Source organism: Leptonychotes weddellii, chromosome 12, assembly GCF_054177405.1.
Source record: "Leptonychotes weddellii isolate Sample4059 chromosome 12, ASM5417740v2, whole genome shotgun sequence".
Lineage (NCBI taxonomy): Eukaryota > Metazoa > Chordata > Mammalia > Carnivora > Phocidae > Leptonychotes > Leptonychotes weddellii.
In genome coordinates this window covers 79,150,503-79,172,177 of record NC_138380.1, presented here as the reverse complement: position 1 = coordinate 79,172,177, position 21,675 = coordinate 79,150,503, and the positions used below count along the sequence as shown (strand labels likewise).

At 50.4% G+C, this 21,675-nt stretch overlaps 1 protein-coding gene across 11 annotated transcripts in view; it reads left to right on the top strand.

The window, feature by feature from the left end:
• ATXN7L1 (ataxin 7 like 1) overlaps nucleotides 1-21,675 on the top strand; it is a 232,069-nt gene that overhangs the window by 181,809 nt on the left and 28,585 nt on the right. For all 11 annotated transcript variants that reach the window (XM_031030874.2, XM_006735992.3, XM_006735993.3 and 8 more), the window contains 2 exons: nucleotides 346-568; nucleotides 20,390-20,673. In XM_031030874.2, the coding sequence (XP_030886734.1) occupies nucleotides 346-568; nucleotides 20,390-20,673 (507 nt within the window). The remainder of the gene's footprint in view (nucleotides 1-345; nucleotides 569-20,389; nucleotides 20,674-21,675) is intronic.

Sequence of the window (21,675 nt, the reverse complement as noted above, 5' to 3'; positions counted from 1 at the left end):
GGCTGTGTGGTTACCCCACTTTGTTCCGGGAACACCTGGTGTCCCCTCTGCTGGTCCTGTGGAGGTGGTTTTGCCTGAGGCTAGCCTGGTGAAGGCCTCCTGTGAGAACCTGGGTATTAGTTGAGCATGCCATGTGATACAAAATTCAGAATGTCATCACTCCTCATTGGTGGGATAGGAGCAGATGTCAAGACAAAATCGTAGTCAGACATGGGGCTCTGGGGCTGCCGACCCCGCAAGATAAACGCTTTTCTCTTTGCCTGTTGTGTATTTCAGTATGCATGAGCGTGTGAGTCGCACTTGCTTCGGATGATGTGCTGAGTTCCCTTCTTTCTTCTCCTGCAGAGAGAAGACACGGTTCAATGTGTAGACCTTCTCCCTCCCCAGCAACTCCACCCTCCAATTCCAGGACATCGTTAGCACAGGTGAAAACAAAAGCCTGTCTCAGCGGCCAGAACTCTGTCAGCAGCACCTCAAAGCCATTCAAAACGCCCAAAGACAATCTACTTACCTCTAGCAGCAAACAGCACACGGTCTTTTCTGCAAAAGGATCGAGGGACAAACCATGGTGAGTGTCGGGCGCCCCCCTGCTCGCCCCCGTCACCACAGGAACCGGAGTTTACCCTCTGGCTTTGTTCCTGGGCGAGAGTCCAGGAATTTGGGGAATGAGGAGGGAAGGGACAGAAAACCAGCACAGTGGGACTGGGACATGGGACTAGGACAAGAAACCTAAACCCCTAGAGGGCACACGGGGCCTTAAAGCACCACGTGCCTGACAGGGGAAGCCTTTCGTTCCTGAGAGCTGAGCCAAGTCGTGTCAAGGAACAGGGTGCCAGGGAAATATTCCTCAGTTATGTGGTCATCTCTCAATTTTCTGCCGCAGTGAAGAGAAGCACTGATGTAAATAATCAAAAGCACGGACAGTTTGCCCCGAGGGGAGTGAGGCCTTGGGAGGCAGGGCCCCAACGAGCCTCCCTGCCTCCCTGCCGAGCCCCCCTGCCTCCCTGCCGGTGGGGCAGCCAGGCCTCTGTGCTGGAAGAGCCGCCCACAGAGGCAGGTAATTGGGAGGAAAAGAGGAAATCCTAAGAGAATGTCACCCCTTTGATGGGGTGGGAGAGGGCTAGTTGCAGGTGACTGTGGAGAATCAGAGGCTTTGGGTCCATTTTTTTTTTTATCTCAGTCTTTACGCAAAAGTCAGGAAAAGGTTACCTGTGGAGTGGACAGGTAGGAAACCAGACCTGAAAAGGAGTTCAGGAGACAGAAGGTGAACGTCTTAAAATGCTGACAGCCCCAACATGGGACACTTCAGGACTGGCTTCTGAGAGAGGCACTAACCTTCTCTTCTCGTTCCGGCGTCGTGAAGGCAGACAAGGGATAAGTGTGGAGCCTGCCTAATTTGTATATTTAAAGAGAAAAAGTGTTCTGTTAATTAATGATAGTTAATTACACTTAAGTTCATACCTAGTAAAGCTGTGGACTAAAATCATCCATCAATTAGTTTGTCACTGCTCACTGGAAATTATGATGACTTTGTAAAGAGCTAATTATGCCAGATCAATTAGAGAGCCTCTTGTGATAGAGTGGAAAGGTTTAGACACAGCTGTCAAGGAGGGGAGTTACCTGTCGTGCAGGTGGGCCTCGTGGGCTCGCTTTGTTCTCTCCGCTTGTTAGCGTCCCCGGGCCATCTAGTAGGAGGATGTAGCAGGTTAGGGAAGATCCAGCCTGAGAGTGATGGTGGGTGGCCTCTGGACCTGCTTGCTCAGAGTGAGAGGCCCCCTTGTGTCAGTGACCTCGGAGAGTGCTGGCAAGCATCCTTGCCGAGGCAGCCTCAGGTGTCTCGATGTAAGCTCTGGCATCGCTGCCCGTGTGCGGATCTCAGCTGGGTGACTCTGGGCAAGTTGCTCTACCCGGTGTGCCTCAGTTTTCCTCATCTGTAAAATGGGGCTACTGGGAGCTCTACCCCGTGGAACTGTTGTGAGGACCGAGGGAGCTAGTTTTTATAAAGGCGGCAAGCGCAATGCCTGGAGCGGAGCACACATTCAATAAAAATGTGATGATAATGTTCCCATCCTCATGGTTATGTGCGCCAAAGGACAGAGCTCCTCCAACTGGTGGTAAAGGTTGAGAAGTCAAATCTTTCTGCAGAACTAGAGAAATGAAGTTGAAAATGGAAAAGGATAAAGTAATTTCTTTGGAGTCCAGAGTACTGAGAAACCAGCGGAAGAGAGCTGGACCAGGAGCTCATGAGGAATGAGCCGGAAGGAGAATCAGGGATCACTGAAGATCATAACATGAACACAACAGACGACAGACAATAGACGTGGTCCCAGTGGCGTGAGACACGCTCCAAGACGTCTCGAGGCAGGCCGGCCTTCAGGGAGACCCCTGGGTTAGATCAGCCCCCACGCTCTGTTCAGACCAGCGCCACACGCCCTCGTGAAGACGCTGTGGGCCGGGCCCTTCAGCCAGGGTAGCGTGGTTCTGAAAGAGTCTGAGAACATTAGCCAGGGGCCCAAAGAAGAGCAGCCGAAAGGACTGCAAGGAGGGAAATCCTTCTTATGAGAAAAAGAGGCTCCAGAAACTAGAGCGCTCGCCTTGTGTGAAGAGCAGAAAGCTAGCCCGTGATTGCCCACCTTCAAGTAGGCAGATCTGAAGACCGATGAGGGGTGCGCCACGAAGGAGGCTGAGCATTGACGGCAGCTGCCTCCTCCTTTCTCCCCCACACCCCCACCAGCCCGGCTTTCAGCCCCCTACCCTCCATCACCAGGAGTGTGTCAGGAAGGCTGGGAAGACTTTTCTTGGAGACTCGGAGGGCTCCACCTTGGCTCTGGCAGGCTTCCTCAGAGAGCAGTGTGAAAGAGCCAGCACTGAGCTGGGGGGCAAGAGAAGCCAGTTCAAGTCTCGGCTCAGCTACGAACTTTCTGTGTGACCTGGAGCAAGTCACCTCACTTCTCTGAGTCTCCTTTTCAAGGCTGAATATTTTGTGATTCTAAGTCACAGTCATCTCAAAAATTCTCAAAGCTTCCTCACTGCCTACTGGATTAAGAGTTAGGCCCTCAGCCCAACATCAAAGACCCTCTACAAACTGGTTCCAAACCCCCAATCCAGTCCTCCAGTCCCGTCCCATTACCCCAGCTTCCCCACCGTGTCTTCCTCTGGTGCCTTTGTCTAGAACATACATCCATCATCTTTTAATAAGCACCTACTATAATACTATGTACCAATTCTATAACAAGGCCTGAGGATACATAGGGCCCCCTGATGTCCTCCATGGCATCTTTGTGCAAGATAGAAAAAAACCTGGATACAGCCCTGTCCGAGAGTGCACTGTTGGCTAATGGTCTTCATCCCCTACTCACTTCCTCAAGCAGACATCCTGGTGCAGTGCATAACCTGTACATCTGTACACTGCAGCCTTGGGGATGCAAAATTAAATAAGACAAAGACTCTCAGGGCGCCTGAGTGGCTCAGTCAGTTAAGCATCTGCCTTCAGCTCAGGTCATGCATGATATCACGATCCTGGGATCAAGCCCCACATCAGGCTTCCTGCTCAGTGGGGAATCTGCTTCTCCCTCTCCCTCTGCACCTCCCCCCGCCCCCGGCTTATGCACTCTTGCACGCTCTCTCTTTCTCTCTCTCACAAATAAATAAAATCTTAAAAAAAAAAAACACAGACTCTCTTAGGGAGTCTAATAAAAAGAGACATAAGTTAACACAGAGTACAGTGTGTTAAGAACTAAGATTGGTAGCACAAAAGATGGGCACATACCCCAGTCTGAGGACTCAGGAAAGGTTTTTCAGAAGAGGTCACCCTTGAGCTGAATTTGAAGGATAAGTAGGAATAATCTAGAGAAAGAAAACTGGATTCAAATGGTGAATGTTATGTTATATATATTTTACCACAGGGTTGGTTTGTGTTTTTTTTTAAACTTTTTTTTAAGAAAGTGGGAAGAGGGTCCCAGGCAAAGGGAACAGAATGCACAGACGTATGTGCACGTGGGGAGAGGTAGGAGGTGAACCTAGGTAGTTGGGCAGGGCCGTATTATAAAGTTCCGCTCTATGTGCTACGTTCAGGGATTTGGACTTCATCCTGAAGGCTGCATGGAGCTGTTAAAGGAGCAACTTCCAGGGGCGCCTGGGCGTCTCAGGCAGTTAAGCATCCGACTTGTGATTTCGGCTCAGGTCATGATCTCAAGGTGGTGAGATCGAGCCCCGAGTCAGGCTCTGAGCCGGGCGTGGAGTCTGCTTGGGATTCTCCTTCCTTCGCCGCCCCCCCCACCCCAACTACAGCAGCTTTCCCCTGCCAGCCATGTAAAGGATGACTTGAGGGGCCACTCGGAAAGCAGCAAGAACAGTGAGGGTGCTTTTGATAACCCGGATGAGGTGCAGGGACATCCTGCACGCAGGCAGCAGTTGTGGGCATGTGCAGAAGGGGCCAGGTGGGAGAAATATTAGGCGGGAAACCGCCACAGGACCTCAACATTCACTGCATGCAGGGCGTGGAGTACAGGAGAAGACCAGGATGCTGCTGACTTCCCAGGCCCGGACAACAGGGTGACTGGTCCTGCTGCTTTCTCAAGAGGAGGATAGGAAGGGCTGCAGTTAGGGTGGGAAGGGGAGGATGGATTAAACTGGGAAGTCTGTGCAGTATGAAGTGCAGACACCTCGGAGATAGTGCAGGTTCTGGTCCAGACCACCGCAATAAAGCGAATAGCGTGATAAAGCGAAATGCGCGATAAAGCGAATAGCGCGATAAAGCAAGTCGCATGAATTTTGGTGTTTCCCGATGTATATAAAAGTTATGTATACACTAGACTGTAGTCTATTAAGTGTGCAACAGCATTATGTCTTTAAAAAACAGTGTATACATCTTAATTTAAAAATACTTTATTGCTATGAAAAGAGCTCACCATCATCTGAGCTTTCGGGAGTCGTCATCTTTTTGCTGGTGGAGGGTCTTGCCTCGATGTGGATGGCTGCTGACTGATCGGGGTGGCGGTGGCTAGAGGCTGGGGTGGCTGTGGCAAGTTCTTAAAGTAAGACAACGGTGAAATTTGTCACATTGGTTGACTCTTCCTTTCAAGAAGGATTTCTCTGTAGCATGTGATGCTCTTCGATAGCGTTTTACCCACAATAGAACTCCTTTCAACATTGGAGTCCATCCTCTCAAACCCTGCCACTGCTTTATCCACCAGATTTCTGCCATATGCTCAACCCTTTGCTGTCATTCCCACAGTCTTCTCAGCATCTTCTCCAGGAGAGAGTCCATCTCAGGAAACCACTTTCTTTGCTCTTCCAGCAGGAGCGACTCCTCCTCTGTTTAAGTTCTATCATGAGCCAGTAACAGTTCAGCCACGTCTTCGGGCTCCACTTCTCACCCTAGTTCTCTGGCTGTTCCACCCTCCTGCAGTTCCTTCCTCCGCTGAAGCCTCGAACCCCTCTTCATGGCATCTAGACTGGTGAATTCTTCCCAGAAGGTTTTCTGTTCCCTTTGCCCAGACCCCTCAGGGGAATCACAGTCTGTGGCAGCTATAGCCTTATGAAACGTATTTCTTTAATAGTAAGACTTGAAACTCAAAACGACTCCCTGATCCACAGGCTGCAGAACTGGACGCTGTGTTAGCAGGCATGAGAACAACATGAATCTCGTTGTCCATCTCCATCAGAGCTCTTGGGTGACCAGGTTCATTGTCAGTGAGCAGTCATATTTTAAAAGGAATCTTTTTTTTTTTTTTCTGAGCAGTAGGTTGCAACAATGGGCTGAAAAGATTCAATAAACCATGTTGCATACAGATGTGGTGTCATGCAGGCTTTGGTGTTTCAAAGAGCACCAACAGAGTAGATTTGGTGTAATTCTTAAGGGCCCCAGGATTTTTGGAATCGTAAATGAGCATTAGGTAGAACCTAAAGTCACCAGCTGCCCATCAGGATAGTCGGCCTTATCCTTTGAAGCTTTAAAGCCAGGCGTTGACTTCTCTTTAGCTACGAAAGTCCCAGATGGCATCTTCTTCCAATAGAATGTTGTTTCACCTACACTGAAAACCTGTTGTGTAGTGTAGCCTCCTTCATTCATGATCTCAGCTAGATCTTCTGGAATAACTTGCTGCAGCTTCTACATCAGCACCTTCTGCTTCACCTTGCACTCTTATGTTAGAGAGACGGCTTCTTTCTTTAAACCTCATGAACCAGCCTCTGCTAGCTTCAGACTTTTCTTCTATAGCTTCTTCTCCTCTCTCAGCCTTCCTAGAATTGAAAAGAGTTAGGGCCTTGCTCTGGACCAGGCTTTGTCTGAAGGGAGTGTTGTGGCTGGTTTGATCTTCTGCCCAGACCGCTAAAACGTTCTCCATATCAGCAATAAGGCTGTTTTGCTTTCTTATCATTCATGTGTTTGCTGGAGTAGCACTTTTAATTTCCTTCAATAATTTTTCCTTTGCATTCACAACTTGGCAAACTGGTGCAAGTGGCCAAGCTTTTGGCCTGTCTTGGCTTTCAGCGTGCCTTCCTCGCTACACTCTTAAGCATTTTTAGTTTTCGATTTAAAATGAGAGACGAGTGACTCTTTTTTTCCGTTGAACACTTACAGGCTATTGTGGGGTTATTCACTGGGCTGATTTCAAGACTGTTATGTTTAAGGGAATGGGGGAGGCCCAAGGAGAGGGAGAGAGACAAAACGGCTAAGAACGGCTGGACAGGGGAGCCATCAGAAAACACTTGTTGATCAATTACATTTGTGATCTTATATGGGTACGGTTCATAGCGCCCCCAAACCATGATTACAATAGTAACATCAAAGATCACCGATAACAGATATAATAATAATGCAAAGTTTGAAATATTGCAAGAATTACCAAAATGTGACACAGAGAAGCAAAGTAAACAGGCGCCTGTTGGAAAAAGGGCACCAAAAGACTTGTTCAACACAGTGTGCGAAGTGCGACAAAGCGAAATGCAGTAAAACAACCACATGGATATGTTCGGTTGGTGGCGTTGGATGTGTGGACCCAGAAGCCAGGAGAGAGGCATGGGCTGGGAATGGAGCTTTGAGAGTCATCAGTGTAGACACAGGCATTGAGACTGTAGGTACACATGGATCCTCCAGGGAAGGTACATGGCCTGAGAGGAGCAGAGACCAAGGGCAGGGCCGAGAGAGCGGGGGGCCGGGGGAAGGGACTGCTAAGCCGAGATTCTTCCCGCAGCATGCTGGCGCTTCTTTCCTGGTCCAAATCCTCACTGCCCTCACTGCCTGTCCCACTGGCCACCTTCTTCTTGAACCCTGCGCCCCACCCACCTCCTCCCCACAGGCCCCTAATACACTGGCATCTCCGTTTAACTCCCACGGCACTTCATTTCTAACTCTCCTGTGACTCTATCCGGGGTGTGCCCCAGGTTAGACCTCCTGTCACTCCTTCTGCTCAGTAGTAATTGCCGGGCCTCACACTCAGCAAACATGGTCCCCTTGTCGGTAAATATTTGTTGAATTGAATGAAATTGATCTGACCATTGAAAGGGTTTGTAAGATTTCTATTCTTGGAGACAGTTAACCTTTTATCTACAACTGTTTGGACTGGCACTCTCCAGTGGAAATATGATGTGCGACACAGGTGGAATGGTAAATTTTCTAGTGGCCACGTTGGAATAAGTGAAAAGATGGCAGTTTTTAACAAGGCATTTTATTTAACCTAACGTATCCACAATCTTATAATTTCAGCATATAATCAGTGAGATCATTTTCATTCTTTTTTTTTTTTTTCCCTACCAAGTCTTTGAAATCCTGTGTTTTATACTTACAGCATGTGTCAGTTTGGACACTAAATTTTCATCAGAAATACTTAATCGTATATTTAGATTTCGTAAACAACTAGAGATAATAAAATGAATTCTCATACCCAGGTTGTTCCAAACACACCTAAGCATTTTCTAATAACTGAGTCAAGTTCCTCAAATTCAAAAAAATTTAAAATTCAGTTCCTCAGCCACTTTTTAAAGTGCTCAATAGTGGGACGCCTGGGTGGCTCAGTCGTTAAGCGTCTGCCTTTGGCTCAGGTCATGATCCCAGGGTCCTGGAATCGAGTCCCACATCGGGCTCCCTGCTCAGCGGGGAGCCTGCTTCTCCCTCTCCCACTCCCCCTGCTTGTGCTCTCTCTTTCTCTCTCTCTCTCTGACAAATAAAATCTTTTTTTGAAAAAAGTGCTCAGTAGCCACAAATGGCTAGTGACTGCTCCATCACACAGCACAGATCTGGACACCTAGGCCAGGTGACTCTGGGTGGGGCCCCCTGGTTCTTGGATTCACAGGTGCGTGAATGTGGCTCCTGGCATCTCTGTGATGTTCTGCTCCCCCCAGGAGCTGACAGATTCCAGGGTGGAAGGCACGTTTGCCCTGCTCTCAGGTTAGCTGGCTGCTGCTGGGTGTGAGGTGGGAATGGGCCTGGCAGACCCAGGCAGGCCTTGCAGAGGCTCCCCTGCCCTGAAGGAGCTCTGTAGCAGCCCCTAAAGGTCAGGAAAGCATAAGGCTTGTGTGCAGGTGGTGGACCATGGCCTTTAGATTAGATTTAACAGCAGGTTAGGGGCTCCCTTTTCCAAGTGGCTCAAATTCCCATGTACAGCAGTAAAAAACAGCACTCCTGAGTTCAGGCTGACCTCCTGGCATCGCACACAAGGTTAAATGGCCTGCGGGCATGTTGTTTTCTCCCTTCTGTGCCTGGGGAGGTTAAAAAATAACTCTGTGTTAGAAGGGAGAAACAGAGAGGGCATCCCTGTGCCACCAGATTTGTCCCCTACGGATCTGCCCGGCAGCACTCATAGCCCAACCTGCACCCCCCCATTCAGCACCTCCCAGAGCCCCCCTCCACTGCGTCTTGCCCTACGGGAGGTCAGGGCCCAAAGAATACCCTGCCCGCCGTCTCGCCGTATAGGTGTCCACGGAGCCCATAAAGGCCGAGGGACGGCAGCAAGATGAGTCTGTCTCCAGGTGGAAGTCGAGAGAGAATTATGGCTGTTTGGCTCTTTTGAGCTAAAATGAACATTTCAGCCTTTACTTCTGAGCTCCCTGCTCAGCCAGGGGACTAGCCCAGCATAGGGACTGGGTCGGCCCGTCTGACTCTCCCATCTGCTGTCACTTTGGCCACCCCGGGCCAGGAAGGGAGCCACAGGGACACTCATACTTGCAAACCCGTTGATGTGGGTGGGAGAAGGGGGAGGCTTACTCCTTGCATGGCTTGTTGCCTTCTCTTTGGGCCTTATCAACCCACACATATGTGCTGAATGCTAAATATGCTCAGCTATTAAAAATGCAGGAGATGAGCCTGCTACTCCAGAAGGAAAATGAGCCAGAGCAAAAGAAAAATCAGCAGGCTCCCTGGCCTCCTGTGTGTGCCCGACAGTGAGGTGGGGGGACGGAGTCGCTCCCTTCCCTTAGGCAGGGCTTCTCTGGATGTGGTGGGGGTTCGGGGGTTCGGGGAGTACACGTGCTCTGGAGAGGGGAGGGATAGCTGAGAGGCCCTGGCCCAGCCCCCTGGGAGAAATGAGGCTGGCTTATTGGGTCTTGCCTGGTGTTGGCATGAAGTGGGGGCAAGACTATGGCTTGTTACTGATGGCTCCCAGAGGACATAGGGCGTCATCTTGGGGCTCCCACTCGGGCTGGGAAATACCAGAGATCCAGATGAATGAATGATTCGCAAATGAATGAAGTAGTCTGTGAAATAGAACTGCTCCTTCCCCCTCCTCATAGAGACTTTCCTGATGCTAAAGGAAACGACAGGTATAAATAGCCTACCTTTGGAGTTCTTGATGAGAAATCAGAGTGCCAATTCCCATCATGGAATTATTGTCCCTGCCCCAACTATAAGAGCTAGGAAGGGAGAACTGTGGTTCCTAGATGATAAAAAGGAAAAACCCTTTGTGCTCTGGCAAGAAGGGAAAGGTGTGGTGCTTCCCATGCCACAGGCTCTGTCTGTGTTTGTGCCCATGTTCCAGCAGGCACTTGACTGAGCGTCAGGGAGCTGAGACTTCGTCAGTATGGCATTGCACAGAAGTCCCTCCCTGGATCCCACGTCCAAATCCAGCCCCTCACGCAAGACATGAGGGGGGACCTTGGGAGGCCAGTTTTTACCCCTAGTGGTGCAGGTTTGGGTGGCAAGGCAGGAGGAGTGGGCCAGAGGGTGGGAGAGGAGAGGCGGTTGGAGGAAAGTAAGTAGGTGGGGGTTACTGGGATGGGCCCCAGAGGGAAGGAGTGTCCCTTCCAGGACAGGCAGGCCTAGGAACTGAAACATCTCAAGGGCTGCAAGCTCACTGGGTTTCCACATGATCAAGATAAGGACAATGGACAGCTCCTCGTGTGTAAACTCGGCTGACCTTGTCAAGTCACACCAGTGCTCAGAAATAGGGACCAGAGTCTAGGGGAGGAAACCAGAGGCTCGGGACAGCTGGGGAAGGGGGAAAACAGCATGACGGAGAAAGGGAGTAGGAGCGGCAAAAATTCGTAGCCACTGTGTCTTCTATGTTTGCGCTGCACCTTGTCCTTTTGAGATGCCTCCCTAGCCCCCACCCCTTTTGAGCCTCCTGCCTGCACAGTGATGAGAGGAGGAAGCAGGCCCACACTGATGAAGAGAATGGTCCGAGATTACAGCTGATCGATGGCTGAGCCAGGACCCGGCCCCCCTACACCCCCCCAGACTTCTCACTGCCAGTGCCGAGATCAAGTGCACCGTCCTTAGAGCTGCCCGAAGTCAAGCCCCGTGGCGGCCCTCCTCTTTGCTGAATGAATGCCGTGGGGCAACCTTTCTGAGCCCCAGGCTCCTTACCTACCAAGTGGGGCTGAGGGTGAGGCACCGTGATCCGTGTAAGCGCATAGCCTGCTGGCCAGCATGTGGCAGGGGGTCAGGGTGTGAGTGTCAAGGGACAATGAGAGGAGTAAGGGACCAGGTGGAGGGTCGATAAGCTCCCCTACCCTCACCTTTGTCAGCGAGCTGGCACCAGGAGAGATTGAGCTTTGGGCTGGTCCTTACCTAAAGCATTTGTTGTGGCCGAGCGCTGGTTTGGTTTTTATCATGACTTCGCCTTCACTGAGAACATTCATTCATTCATCGACCATTTACTGAGCCCTTCCGAGGTGCCCAATAACGCATTTGTCCCTGGGGTAACTCCAGAGCAACGTGTACACTTGGTCAAGGTCCTTGTCCTCAGGCGGCAGCTCATTTTCTGGTCAGGCCACATAAACACAGAACTGAGAGACCTTGCCATTTGACATGATGAAGGTGACCCAAACACGTAGGAAGGACCAGCCAGTGCTGCAAGAGAAGAGGACATTTCTTCCGGATCTGGGCAGATGGGGGAGTGTTCACCCGGAGAAGGGAGGAGGGCACACCCTAAGAAGGAACCAGCCAGCCCCCCGTAAAGGCCCGGAGCCAGGTCACACACACGGGGTGTTCGAGGAGCGGTGAGAGCCCCACAGGGCTGTGGGGAAGGTTCCCTGGGGCAGGAGCTGTGGTGGGCTGGGCCAGGCCGTGAGGTTGGACTGTGGGCCGTGGGGAGCCTGCCAAGCCTTTCCAACAGCGGGACAGCAGGGGCAGATGTGCCTGGTAGCCTAGTGGAGGCCAGGGAGAGCCAGGAGGCGGACGGCAAGCCTGGTGGTGGGGTTTTCATCCAGGCTCAGGAGAGCAACAGACAAGGATGAGGCACGGTCAGGTAGACCCTTGAGTGACTGAATGTAGGGGAAGAGCCGAGGTCTCTAACTGGATGGTGATGTTGTTCGCATACAGGTTTTTTGAAAGACAAAGCATATTTAATATGGGACAAAGAATTTCCTGAGTCTGCTGTAGGTCCATGTGAAGACTCTGACTCTCGAGTGTTTAAACAAAGTGTGCTCAGTGTTCTGGATGGAGGCAGTTGGGGTGCGGGGCTGCCTGCGGGGATGGAGAAGGAAAGAGCAGGGCGAGTGACAGCCTCTTGCGAGGGAAGACGCTCCCTGGGGCTCTTCTGTCTCTGAAGGAAGCTGGGGAGCAGAGGCTGGGGCCCCCACAGGTGGCTAGAGATGCTACGCCATTTCCTCATCCCCGGTCTGCTCACAACATTTCCTCATCCCCGGTCTGCTCACAACAAGCTTCCTGAAAGCAAACGCTGAGGACCTGAGCTCAAGGCTCGGCTCCCAGCCTCCCCTGGCAGGGGGATGGAGGCTGTTCTGTGAGGAGCCCTCTTCCCGCCCCCGGGTCGATCGCTGTTGGCTCCTGGGCTTGAGAGAGACCGTAAATGTCTTGGCCACGCTGGGTCTGGAAGGCGAGGAGCAGGCCGGGCAGACGGGGCCGCTTGCCACTCCAGTAGCGGGAGCCTCTGACCTCTGGTGGCTGCAGAGGGGAGTGCGCCTACTTGCGGCTGCGGAGCCGAGCCTGTCCTGGGCTGGGGCATTTGGGGCTCTTTTCCACTCTGCACCATTGCTCCCTCCAGAATCCACTTGCTTCCTGGCCTCTGACGTCTCGCATCCTGCCCACAAAGGCTCTGATACCCTTTATGCATTGATGTGAATTTCACTGAGCATTCTAGGGGCCATTGGTTTGGCCTAGGGTTTGAGTCAAGCCCCTCTTAGCTGCACTGCCCAAGGCCGCACCGCTGCAGGCAAGCGGTGGTCCCAAGTGCACCCCAGAGACAGCCTGTCCAGCATGACGTACCCTACTGTGCCAGGACTCTGTCTTTCCTTCTCTATCTTCTTCTCCTCTGCTTGTTGATTTTCCCCCACAGTCTTAGGGCATTATGACTCCCCAGGAACATCATTTAGTGCCTGTTGATCTCCCAGCGGGTTTGGAGACCACCTCCTGAGCTCCCTGCCTTGGAAAGCCCTGATTAACAAAAGTGCTGGAGAGACTAGCAGAGGCTGGTACAGGGGCTTCCTGTTTCCAGGAAATTTGGAGCAGCTTAGAAGGGGGTACATGCAGTTACTCTTCCAGAAAACACACCATAGAGCCAGAAGGACCCCCCCATTGCCTAACGTACTTTGGGGTCGCAGGACAACAAGTTTGCATCGAGGAAGAGGCTGGAGTTCCTGCTCACTCTTCCTCCAGAATGTGTTCTGCAGGTGGGAGCTCGAATCACACTAGTCCAGGCTTGGGCTGTGCGTAGAAGACCAGGGATTGAGAAGCAGCAGGGAAGACTTCTTCCCTAGTTCTGTTTTTCCTCTTCACTGCACCCCCCAGAAGTGCTCCTCTACTCTCCGTGAATATGGAAGGCCACTAGCTCCCACCCTCTGCTGCCCCTGCCTCCCCCTACCCTGGATACCCCTCCCTCCACAGTGGGACCAGGAGGGCAAAGGGGACATAAATTTCTGATGAGTTGCACCCCAGATGTATACCCCAGAAGAAGCAGGTCAGTAGGGAGAGGGGATGGCAGGATCCTCTGTCCCCTTTTTGTTTTAGCTCCAATTTATTGAAAGTCAACGTTGTGCCCAGCATTCTGCTAAGCACTTCATATGGATCATCTCATGCAATCCCTTCAAATCTCCATCATGATCTTCATTTTACTGAGAGGGAAACTGAGGCCCAGAGTGGTGAAGTCCTAAGATAAGGTAGGCAGGGCAGCCCCGTATGCCTGAGTGGGTTTTGCCCTGCATGAGGCTGTCCCACCGAGGAGGCAAAAAGGAGCTGAAACCAGCACCTCTATTTCTTCTAATTCTAATTCAGCCTCCCTTCTTCTAATTCTTCCAAAAGTCCTCAGGGATCCACGGAGGGCCCCAAATCGGGAAGTCAGATGGCCTTCCCACCCTAATGCAACCAGCAGTAGAAAAAAGCAGGATTCAGATCTAGGCTCATCTGATTTGAAGCCTGCATTCCTAACCATTATCCTCCACTATCTTGTAGCACCCTCTAGAACAATGACAAGGCACAGACCTTAGATTCAGCCCTACTTGTCCTCGCTGATTTTATTTCACTTGCCTCTGGCCACTTTAGCTTGTTCATCTCTCCCCCGCTCCTAACGAGCTTAAGGGAAAGTCCCACATCATTCTTCACGGTGGCAAATCGCCTCTTCCCCCGGTTGATGGACGAGGTGTTGGCCCATCATCCAAGTCACTGATGAAGATGCTTTCACCTTCTTGGCCAGCGAGGGGCCCCTGTGAGCTCTGCTGAGGGCTGCTCGGGCCTGGCAAAGTCACTGCTAGCCAGTCTTCTTTGCCTCTGCCCCCAGGGCCACTCACTCCCAATAGCTGTGTGGTCTGACCACATTTTCCCAGTTTACTGAGGGTGGGTTCTACGGGAGCGAATCCAAAGCCGTGTGAAAGGCCAGGAGAGATTATACACAGTGCTTTCTCTCTGACCGCCAGACCTGACACTCAGCCACCAAATAATATTAGATTAATCTGGCAGGTTTTTTTATTGACTGTGCCCTGTGGCTGATTACCCTGTTTTCTGTTTGCTTAAGGTGTTTACAAATTGGCTTTCTGAAAGTTTTCCCAATCTTTTCCCAGATTTAAAACAAAAAAATTTATTTGTTCATCAGGATTTATGCCATACCTCCTCTATGCATTGTACCATGGTGGGACTTCGTAGCTCTGTTTTTTAGGCACATTCTTAGCAATTGCCTGATTCTCGGCCTTCAAGAATGTCCCAGGTATTTTCCCTACTTAAAGAATTTAAATGTGGTATAAATAATGTCCTGATAACAGTCCCCCAAAATGCACCCAAAAGAGCCAAATAGATATTCCTTCTCTGAGGGTCTTTTAAAATAGAGCAGATCCCCTTTTATTTGGGGATGACTTAAACACCGTCACTGCTTAGAAGGCAGGAGGCTGGGTGAGGTACAGTTAAGTCGGAGATCCTCGAAATTCTGCCAGGCCAGTAGGACAGGCACACGGGCCTTTTTCGAAAGAATGGGTGGGAAGAAATCAGACGGCTGAGAACTCTCATCAGACACATAACCCACAGCACAAATACCATATGTCTTCAGGCTCTTGCCTGTCAAATCCATTTTTACCCTGCGCTGGTAAGTGGAGCAGAGCTGGCACCGATTTCTGCAGGCCTGAAGATTTCCCGAACCGTTCTTTTCAGGCTTATCCATTGACGATGAAATAAATCATGACCCCCAGGCAAGGGGAGCAGGCCGGAGAGTAGCTGGCCCCGAGAGACACGGGCAGCCCCTGAAACGGCGCTGTTAGATACTCCACCTCTGCTCTTGCAGATATTACTGGGCAGGGAGAGGAATCCACTGGGTGCTAGGAGAGCCATTTTTCTTAAAGCCAGAGCGCACCCTCCTGGGTCCAAAATGATAAATTCAGACAGGCACCCAGGAAGAGGACGTGGCAGCCAAACAGCACAAAAGCAGCAAGGTAGACGTCTCCCCCACAGAGCAAGGAGGACGAGGGAGGACTGCTCTCGGGACCAGAGACACAGATACAGCGGTAACCAGGAGCTGACGACTCCCAGTGTGTTCGGCGCAGCAGGGGAACAAGCTGCAGTCCTGGGCTCCCCAAAAGAGTTCATCCCCAGTGGACAAAACAGGCATTATGAGAGCAGCGGGGACTCCTCTTTCCCTTTCAGACACTGCTCCTCCAAGGAAGGTCAATAGTGAGGTGATTGGGAGACTGCGTGCGTGCACCCCTCCAGATGGAGAGGGACGGAACCTGAGGGGCTTCGGCCAACCTCAGGGGTCACTGCCAGGCTTGTGCAGCACCTAAGCACACAGAATAATGAATCTGCTTAGTCATCCGGGTGTCGCCAGCCCCCCACCCCTCCCAGCGCCCAACAGCACACAGAGGTGTGTGAGTTACCGGGATCCCACATGGGGGAGATGCCCGCACCGTGAAAGCAGGGGTCAGCATCTTCTGGCTTCTTTCCAGTGGAAAAAAATGAAACCTGTTACTCGGGGTCCACTGCCCAGGGCTGGGACGCTGTACTGGCCAGGGGTGATGGGAGGGGAAGTGGGGAACAGTGAGAGAGGGGACAGTGGGAGAAAGCAGGATGTGGTTCTGAGGCCATGGCTTCCAGACGGCCGCACTCCCATGCCCTGGAGTGTAGACACACGCGGGGATCTGTGTGCGTGGGAAGCCAGGGCTCTCCGCACCTTCCTGAGCTCGTAGCTGAAAAAAGATGGAGTCTCTGGGATTGGTTTTCCAAATCGAGTGGCACCGTCTTGCGGTCATTTCCTCCTTTGTTCATCAGTTTAGGATCTGAGGGCTACTGCCAACAGTGGTGAAGAAAAGAGACTAAATATCCCAGTGGATGGATGGCTGACATTTATCCTGGGGAATGAGGTTGGCAAGAGCAAACGGGAAACCCTCTCTCTCTCTCTGATTCTCGTTTCTTTTGGGGATGGGTGTGCCCCTTCCCGCCATCACTGAGCTGCCTGCTTCCCTGCCTTCTTTTACCTCCCAGCAGAAGTACCTTCTCAGCTCAGACCAGAGGCAGGTTACCTTAGAAGGGAAGCCCGAAAGCGGGGCAGAAGGGACACCAAAGATAAAAGTATCCAGGTCAGGGTTGCCTAGCTGGCTCAGTCAGAAGAGCATGTGACTCTTGATCTTGGGGTTGTGAGTTCGAGCCTCACATTGGATATAGAGCTTACTCCTCCATTCTTTTTGAAGATTTTATTTATTTATTTGTTGGGGGTGGGGTACAAGCAGGGGGAGGGGCAGAGGGAGAAGCAGGCTCCCCAATGAGCAAGGAGACTGATGCAGGACTTGATCCCAGGACCCTGGGATCATGACCCAAGCCCAAGGCAGATGCTTAACTGACTGAGCCACCCAGGCGTCCCTCTCCTCCTTCATTCTATATACATCCGTTCTCTATTTGTTACTAGACACCCTTAGAATTCTCACCCAAAACACCTAGAGTCTCCTATCCTCTTCCCACTGCCAACATGGAGCCCATCCACCTGGTATCAGAGGCGTTTACTCAGTGGCTCAGCCCCTTACTACTCACGTCGTCTTTGGAACCCTTTGAAACACTCTTAGATCAGACTTTTTCCCCCTAATACCTCCCATTCCAATGCAAGAAAACTCAATCCAAAGAACTTCACATTAGCCTTCTCTTCTAGTTTCTGATGGGCTCCAAATCCACACCCTGCCTACGGACGTTGGGATTGAAGTCCAGCTAGAGTTCTGGAAGCAGTACAGGGTATGAATGAACCACACTTGTTACATAGTGGAGAAAATTTCTAATTAGGAGATCAGTCACAGATATTAGCTGGCCTGGCTCAAGCTCAGTTACTAACACACAGTTGGGAAGAAGCATCACCAAAGAGATGAGTCACCTGGCACTGTTCCAAATGGCTGGACCTAGTGTACCTGTGCTCTTGTGGCTGAATTAAGGAGCCCATTGGAGCTGGACATTGACTTTAGGGGAGAAACGCAGACTATACTGTGAGCATCTGAGGACCATTTGGCTCAGTTTTTAAACTTATTTCAGTTCATACAATTGCTCTGGATTATCCTATCCCAACATCATATGCTAAAATCATGGTACTCAACATGTGCCCTGGCCATTTTTCACAGAAACTGGAGGCCTTCCCTTTTCTCATACCAGCTCATGGGACAAGAGCTAGCCTTGAAACCCAAGGGTCCTAATTTCTTTTCCTGAATTTACTGGGCTTCACGAAGAAGTATATCAGAGAAGGCCACTCGGGCACTAGAGAATCTTCCCACCTGGTATTCCATCAACACTTGAAGTTTAACTTCTTTCTTTAAAAAAATAAAAATCAACAGATCAGAACAAAGGTGACTAAATCAATAAGAGCTTTTTAAGCAGGCTTTTATAATGTGTATTTTTAAAGTCAGGATATTGATGTATAATTTAAGTTGCATGAATTTGGGGGGGTTGGATTATATTTTTAATTGTGGCAAAATACACATAAGAAAATTTACCATCCTGGACGCCTGGGTGGGTCAGTCAGTTAAGCGTCCGACTCTTGATTTTGGCTCAGGTCATGATCTCAGGGTCGTGAGATTGAGCCCCGCATCGGGCTCTGTACTCTGCAGGGAGTCTGCTTAAGATTCTCTTTCTCCCTCTCCCTCTGCCCCTCCATCATACCCTCCACCCCACTGTGCATGCACACGTGCACACACACTCTCTCTCTAAAAAAAAAAAAAAGTGGGGAGTGCCTGGGTGGCTCAGTGGGTTGAACATCCAACTCGGGTCATGCTCTCTCAGGTTGTGGGATCAAGCCCTGTGTCAGGCTCCACACTCAGTGGGGAGTCTGTTTGAGATTCTCTCCCTCTGCCCCTTCCCTCCCTCACTCTTGCATGCTCTCTGTCTCTCTAAAATAAATAGATCTTTAATAAAATAATTGAATTGATTTTTTTTAAAAAAGAAGGAAAGAAAAAAGAAAATTTACCATCCTAACCATTTTTAATATATAGTGCAACAGTGTTAAGTACATTCACAGTGTCGTGCAGCCAATCTCCAGAACTCTTCATCTTGCAAAACTGCAACTTTATACCCATGGACCAACAGCTCCCCATTTTCTCCTCCCCCAGCTCTTACAGCCACCTTTCTACTTTCTGTCTCGGAATTTGACCCCTCTAGGCACCTTATATAAGTGGAATCCTATAGTATTCGTCTTTCTCTGACTGGCTTATTTCACTTAGCGTAGTGTTCTCAGTGTTCATCCGTGTGTCAGAATTTCCTTCCTTTTTACGGCTGAATAATATTCAGTTGTATGGCTAGCCCACATTTTGCTTATCCAGTCATCCACCAATGGACAGTATTTGAATTGTGCCGCTGTGAACACAGGTGGGGGAATGGCTCTTCAAGATCCTGAGTTGTGTTAGTGTCTCTTAAAATTGAGTGAAGGAAGCCTAGAAGAATTCCATATCCCATGGTTTTACTTTTTTTTTTTACCATTCGGAAAAAATCAGGAATGCAGCACAGGTAATATCTTTCCAGCTTCTCAGTGTGCTGACTTTTCAAGGGCTTCTTGTGCCATTCTTCAGCCATATGTGAGTGCTCTGAGAATTGCCATTAAATAGAAAGTGGCAGCAGTCTAGCTCTATCTCCGTGATTGAGACACTGATCAAAGGCGGAATTATCAGGGACTTGGTGTATTACTAAAACCCACTGTTCCAGTTTCCCCTCACACGGGACTTGAAGTCCCACACCATCCCTCCCCAGGCCAAGAAAGCACGTGGTTCCAGGATAGTCGGGGAAATCCAGCTACAATCTGCTTCACCACCGAGTGCCCTTCTCACTGGCAAAAACCTATAAATAACATCTGTGATCGGTTTCAGAGTCAGCAAAGGGGCAAGGGCTGAGGGGTTGCTGAAATAATTTCCTGGACAAACTGACCAAAAAAAATGACCTGTGAATAAATCGTAGAGAAGGAAGAGCTCGCCAGCCCTGTGGACAGATAAGACTCCTCCCCTGCAAAACCAGCCTCTCTTTCATGCCCTACATTGTCTGCAGGCATGTATAAGCTATATTCTAGATCATTTGGCATTCAAATAGCTAAGTCGGCTCCACTCAGCTCAGAGATGATTGGGGGGCTGAAGTGTTAGTGTTCTGCCCTCCTGCAAGGAGGAAAGGGAATCTAGTTCAGGAACCAAAGGAAAGCGTATTCATCTCATCTCATCTTTTAAGACCCCGAGACAGACTCCTCCACCGCCGCCCAGATACAGGGTCCTCCAGCATTAAATGCACAGAAATCAAATGCATATCCATTACAGTAGAAATCCTAGGGAAGTGGAGCTGAGGTGACAGATTTTGAAGAGCAAACATGCACCTTTGTGCTCTGTCTTCTTAAAATTCATCCTCTCACCTGCCAGCCTTGAGAATTGCCTATTTACATAACTAGCTGCCTAAAATGGAACATTCGATAATGTTACACGGTGCCTCGCTCCGTTTGAACCCACCCCCAGGGTATGAGTGCTCCAGAAGTCCTCCAGCTGCATGTACCATGGTGCACTGGCCTGCTGCCATGCCTCCGTGTGGTATGAGCCTGTCAGCACGCCCAAGCTAAGCAGATGTCGGGCCTGCTCGCCGAGGTGGGAGACCGGCAAGCAGCAGGGGGAGGGGACGTGATTCAGCAAGTGGCACCGTAGCACACCGTCGTCAGGGGACACACAGCATCTCTCCCCGAGCTTCCCAGTGGGCACCTTGTTCTGCCCAAGGTGCTGTCTCCCGAGACCACCGGCAGAGAGGGACTGAGAAGGGGGAAGCTGCAGGATCTATGGGGACAACCCGGTACAGGAGGGAGTCAGCTCTGATGCCAGCCCTGGCGCTGAGCCAGCCTCGACCCCCGGCTGGTCCTTTCCACAGCACGGCTCTCCCTTCTATCCCAACGGGAATCCTGCTGCTCACTTATAAGAGGAATATAAATAAGTGATAAGGAAGTGTTCTGATGACGATAAGCGCGTCTAGCTTCTCAGCGGACCACATGTATCAAAGAAGGCAATTGTGTGTGTTTGTTCATTTATTTTTCAGCGTTCCGGTTCCTGTAGTCAGTTTAGAGAAAATTCCTAACCTAGTGAAGGCAGATGGTGCCAATGTCAAAATGAACTCTACAACCACTACCGTGGTCACCTCCTGCTCCACCTCGTCCTCTGCTGTCTCCACCCCACCTTTAATTAAGCCGGTCTTGATGTCCAAGTCAGTGCCACCTTCCCCAGAGAAGATCTTAAATGGCAAAGGAATTTTGTCCGCCACAATAGACAAGAAACACCAAAATGGCACCAAAAACAACAACAAGCCTTACAGGAGACTTTCAGGTACGTGTCTGTGTCCTTCAAGTCTGGCTCACGATTAGACTGCATCTGAGTCACATCCATGACCAAGGAGTGCTGTGTTCTTATCACTGAGCAGGTCCGTTTCGTTGTAAGGGGAACACAGGATTTACCTGCCAACAGGAACTCCCCACCTACAAATGCGAGGGAGAACGGGGTTCTCTTATTTCCGGGCCACACGAGGGCTCTCGCTCTCGGCTCAGTGCTCAGCAGGAGGGGTCCTCCCGGCCCAGGAGGCAGGATGCCTTACACCAACCACGACAGCCCATGCAGTCTGAGGGTCTTATCAGGCTGACGGGCTGTACCTGCCCCGGGTTCCGTAGAAGCCTCCCTGCAGGGAAGCTGGACAACCACAGGGATGGATACCTCACAGTAGGTCAGGGCCGACATGGGACAGGACCGTGAGTCTGTCTGCCCCGTTCTGTGCTTGGGTTTTAGTTGGCTGCCTGGTTGATTCTGTAGTCTGGGGCTACGACTGCCTTTCCCACATAATCAGGTCAGAATTCCCATTTGGGAACATTTAGGCTGGCACAGCTGGTGCGAGGTTGAGGGGTTTCTCTCGGATATCCTTCTCGGTTGTCTGCGTAGACAGTCGGGATGCCCAGAAAGGTGCACAGGGCCGAACTTGGAGGCATTGGTTGCCCTTAGGGGCCCCCATGTGGATGATGTTTGCTTTGGATTTGTTGTGGAACTAAATCTGGCAGTTCTGCTTTCTCCAAAAGACCAAGAAAAGCTATAAACTTTATAACTTCTTCATACACCAGGGGCATTTATCAAATGTTGACTGGAAAAAAAAAAAAGAAAAGAAAATACAGTGAAAGCCACCTGGTAAGAGAGAGGAACTATGCCCTCCAGTAGGAGCATAGTTCTGAATCAGCCTAAGACTTATGGGTCCTTTTTATTTTTTACTTCGTGTTAATCTGTATTTCAGGTTTTCTATCTTACATCTGTAACTGTTAAAAAAAAATAATTTCTTAAAAGCTCTTT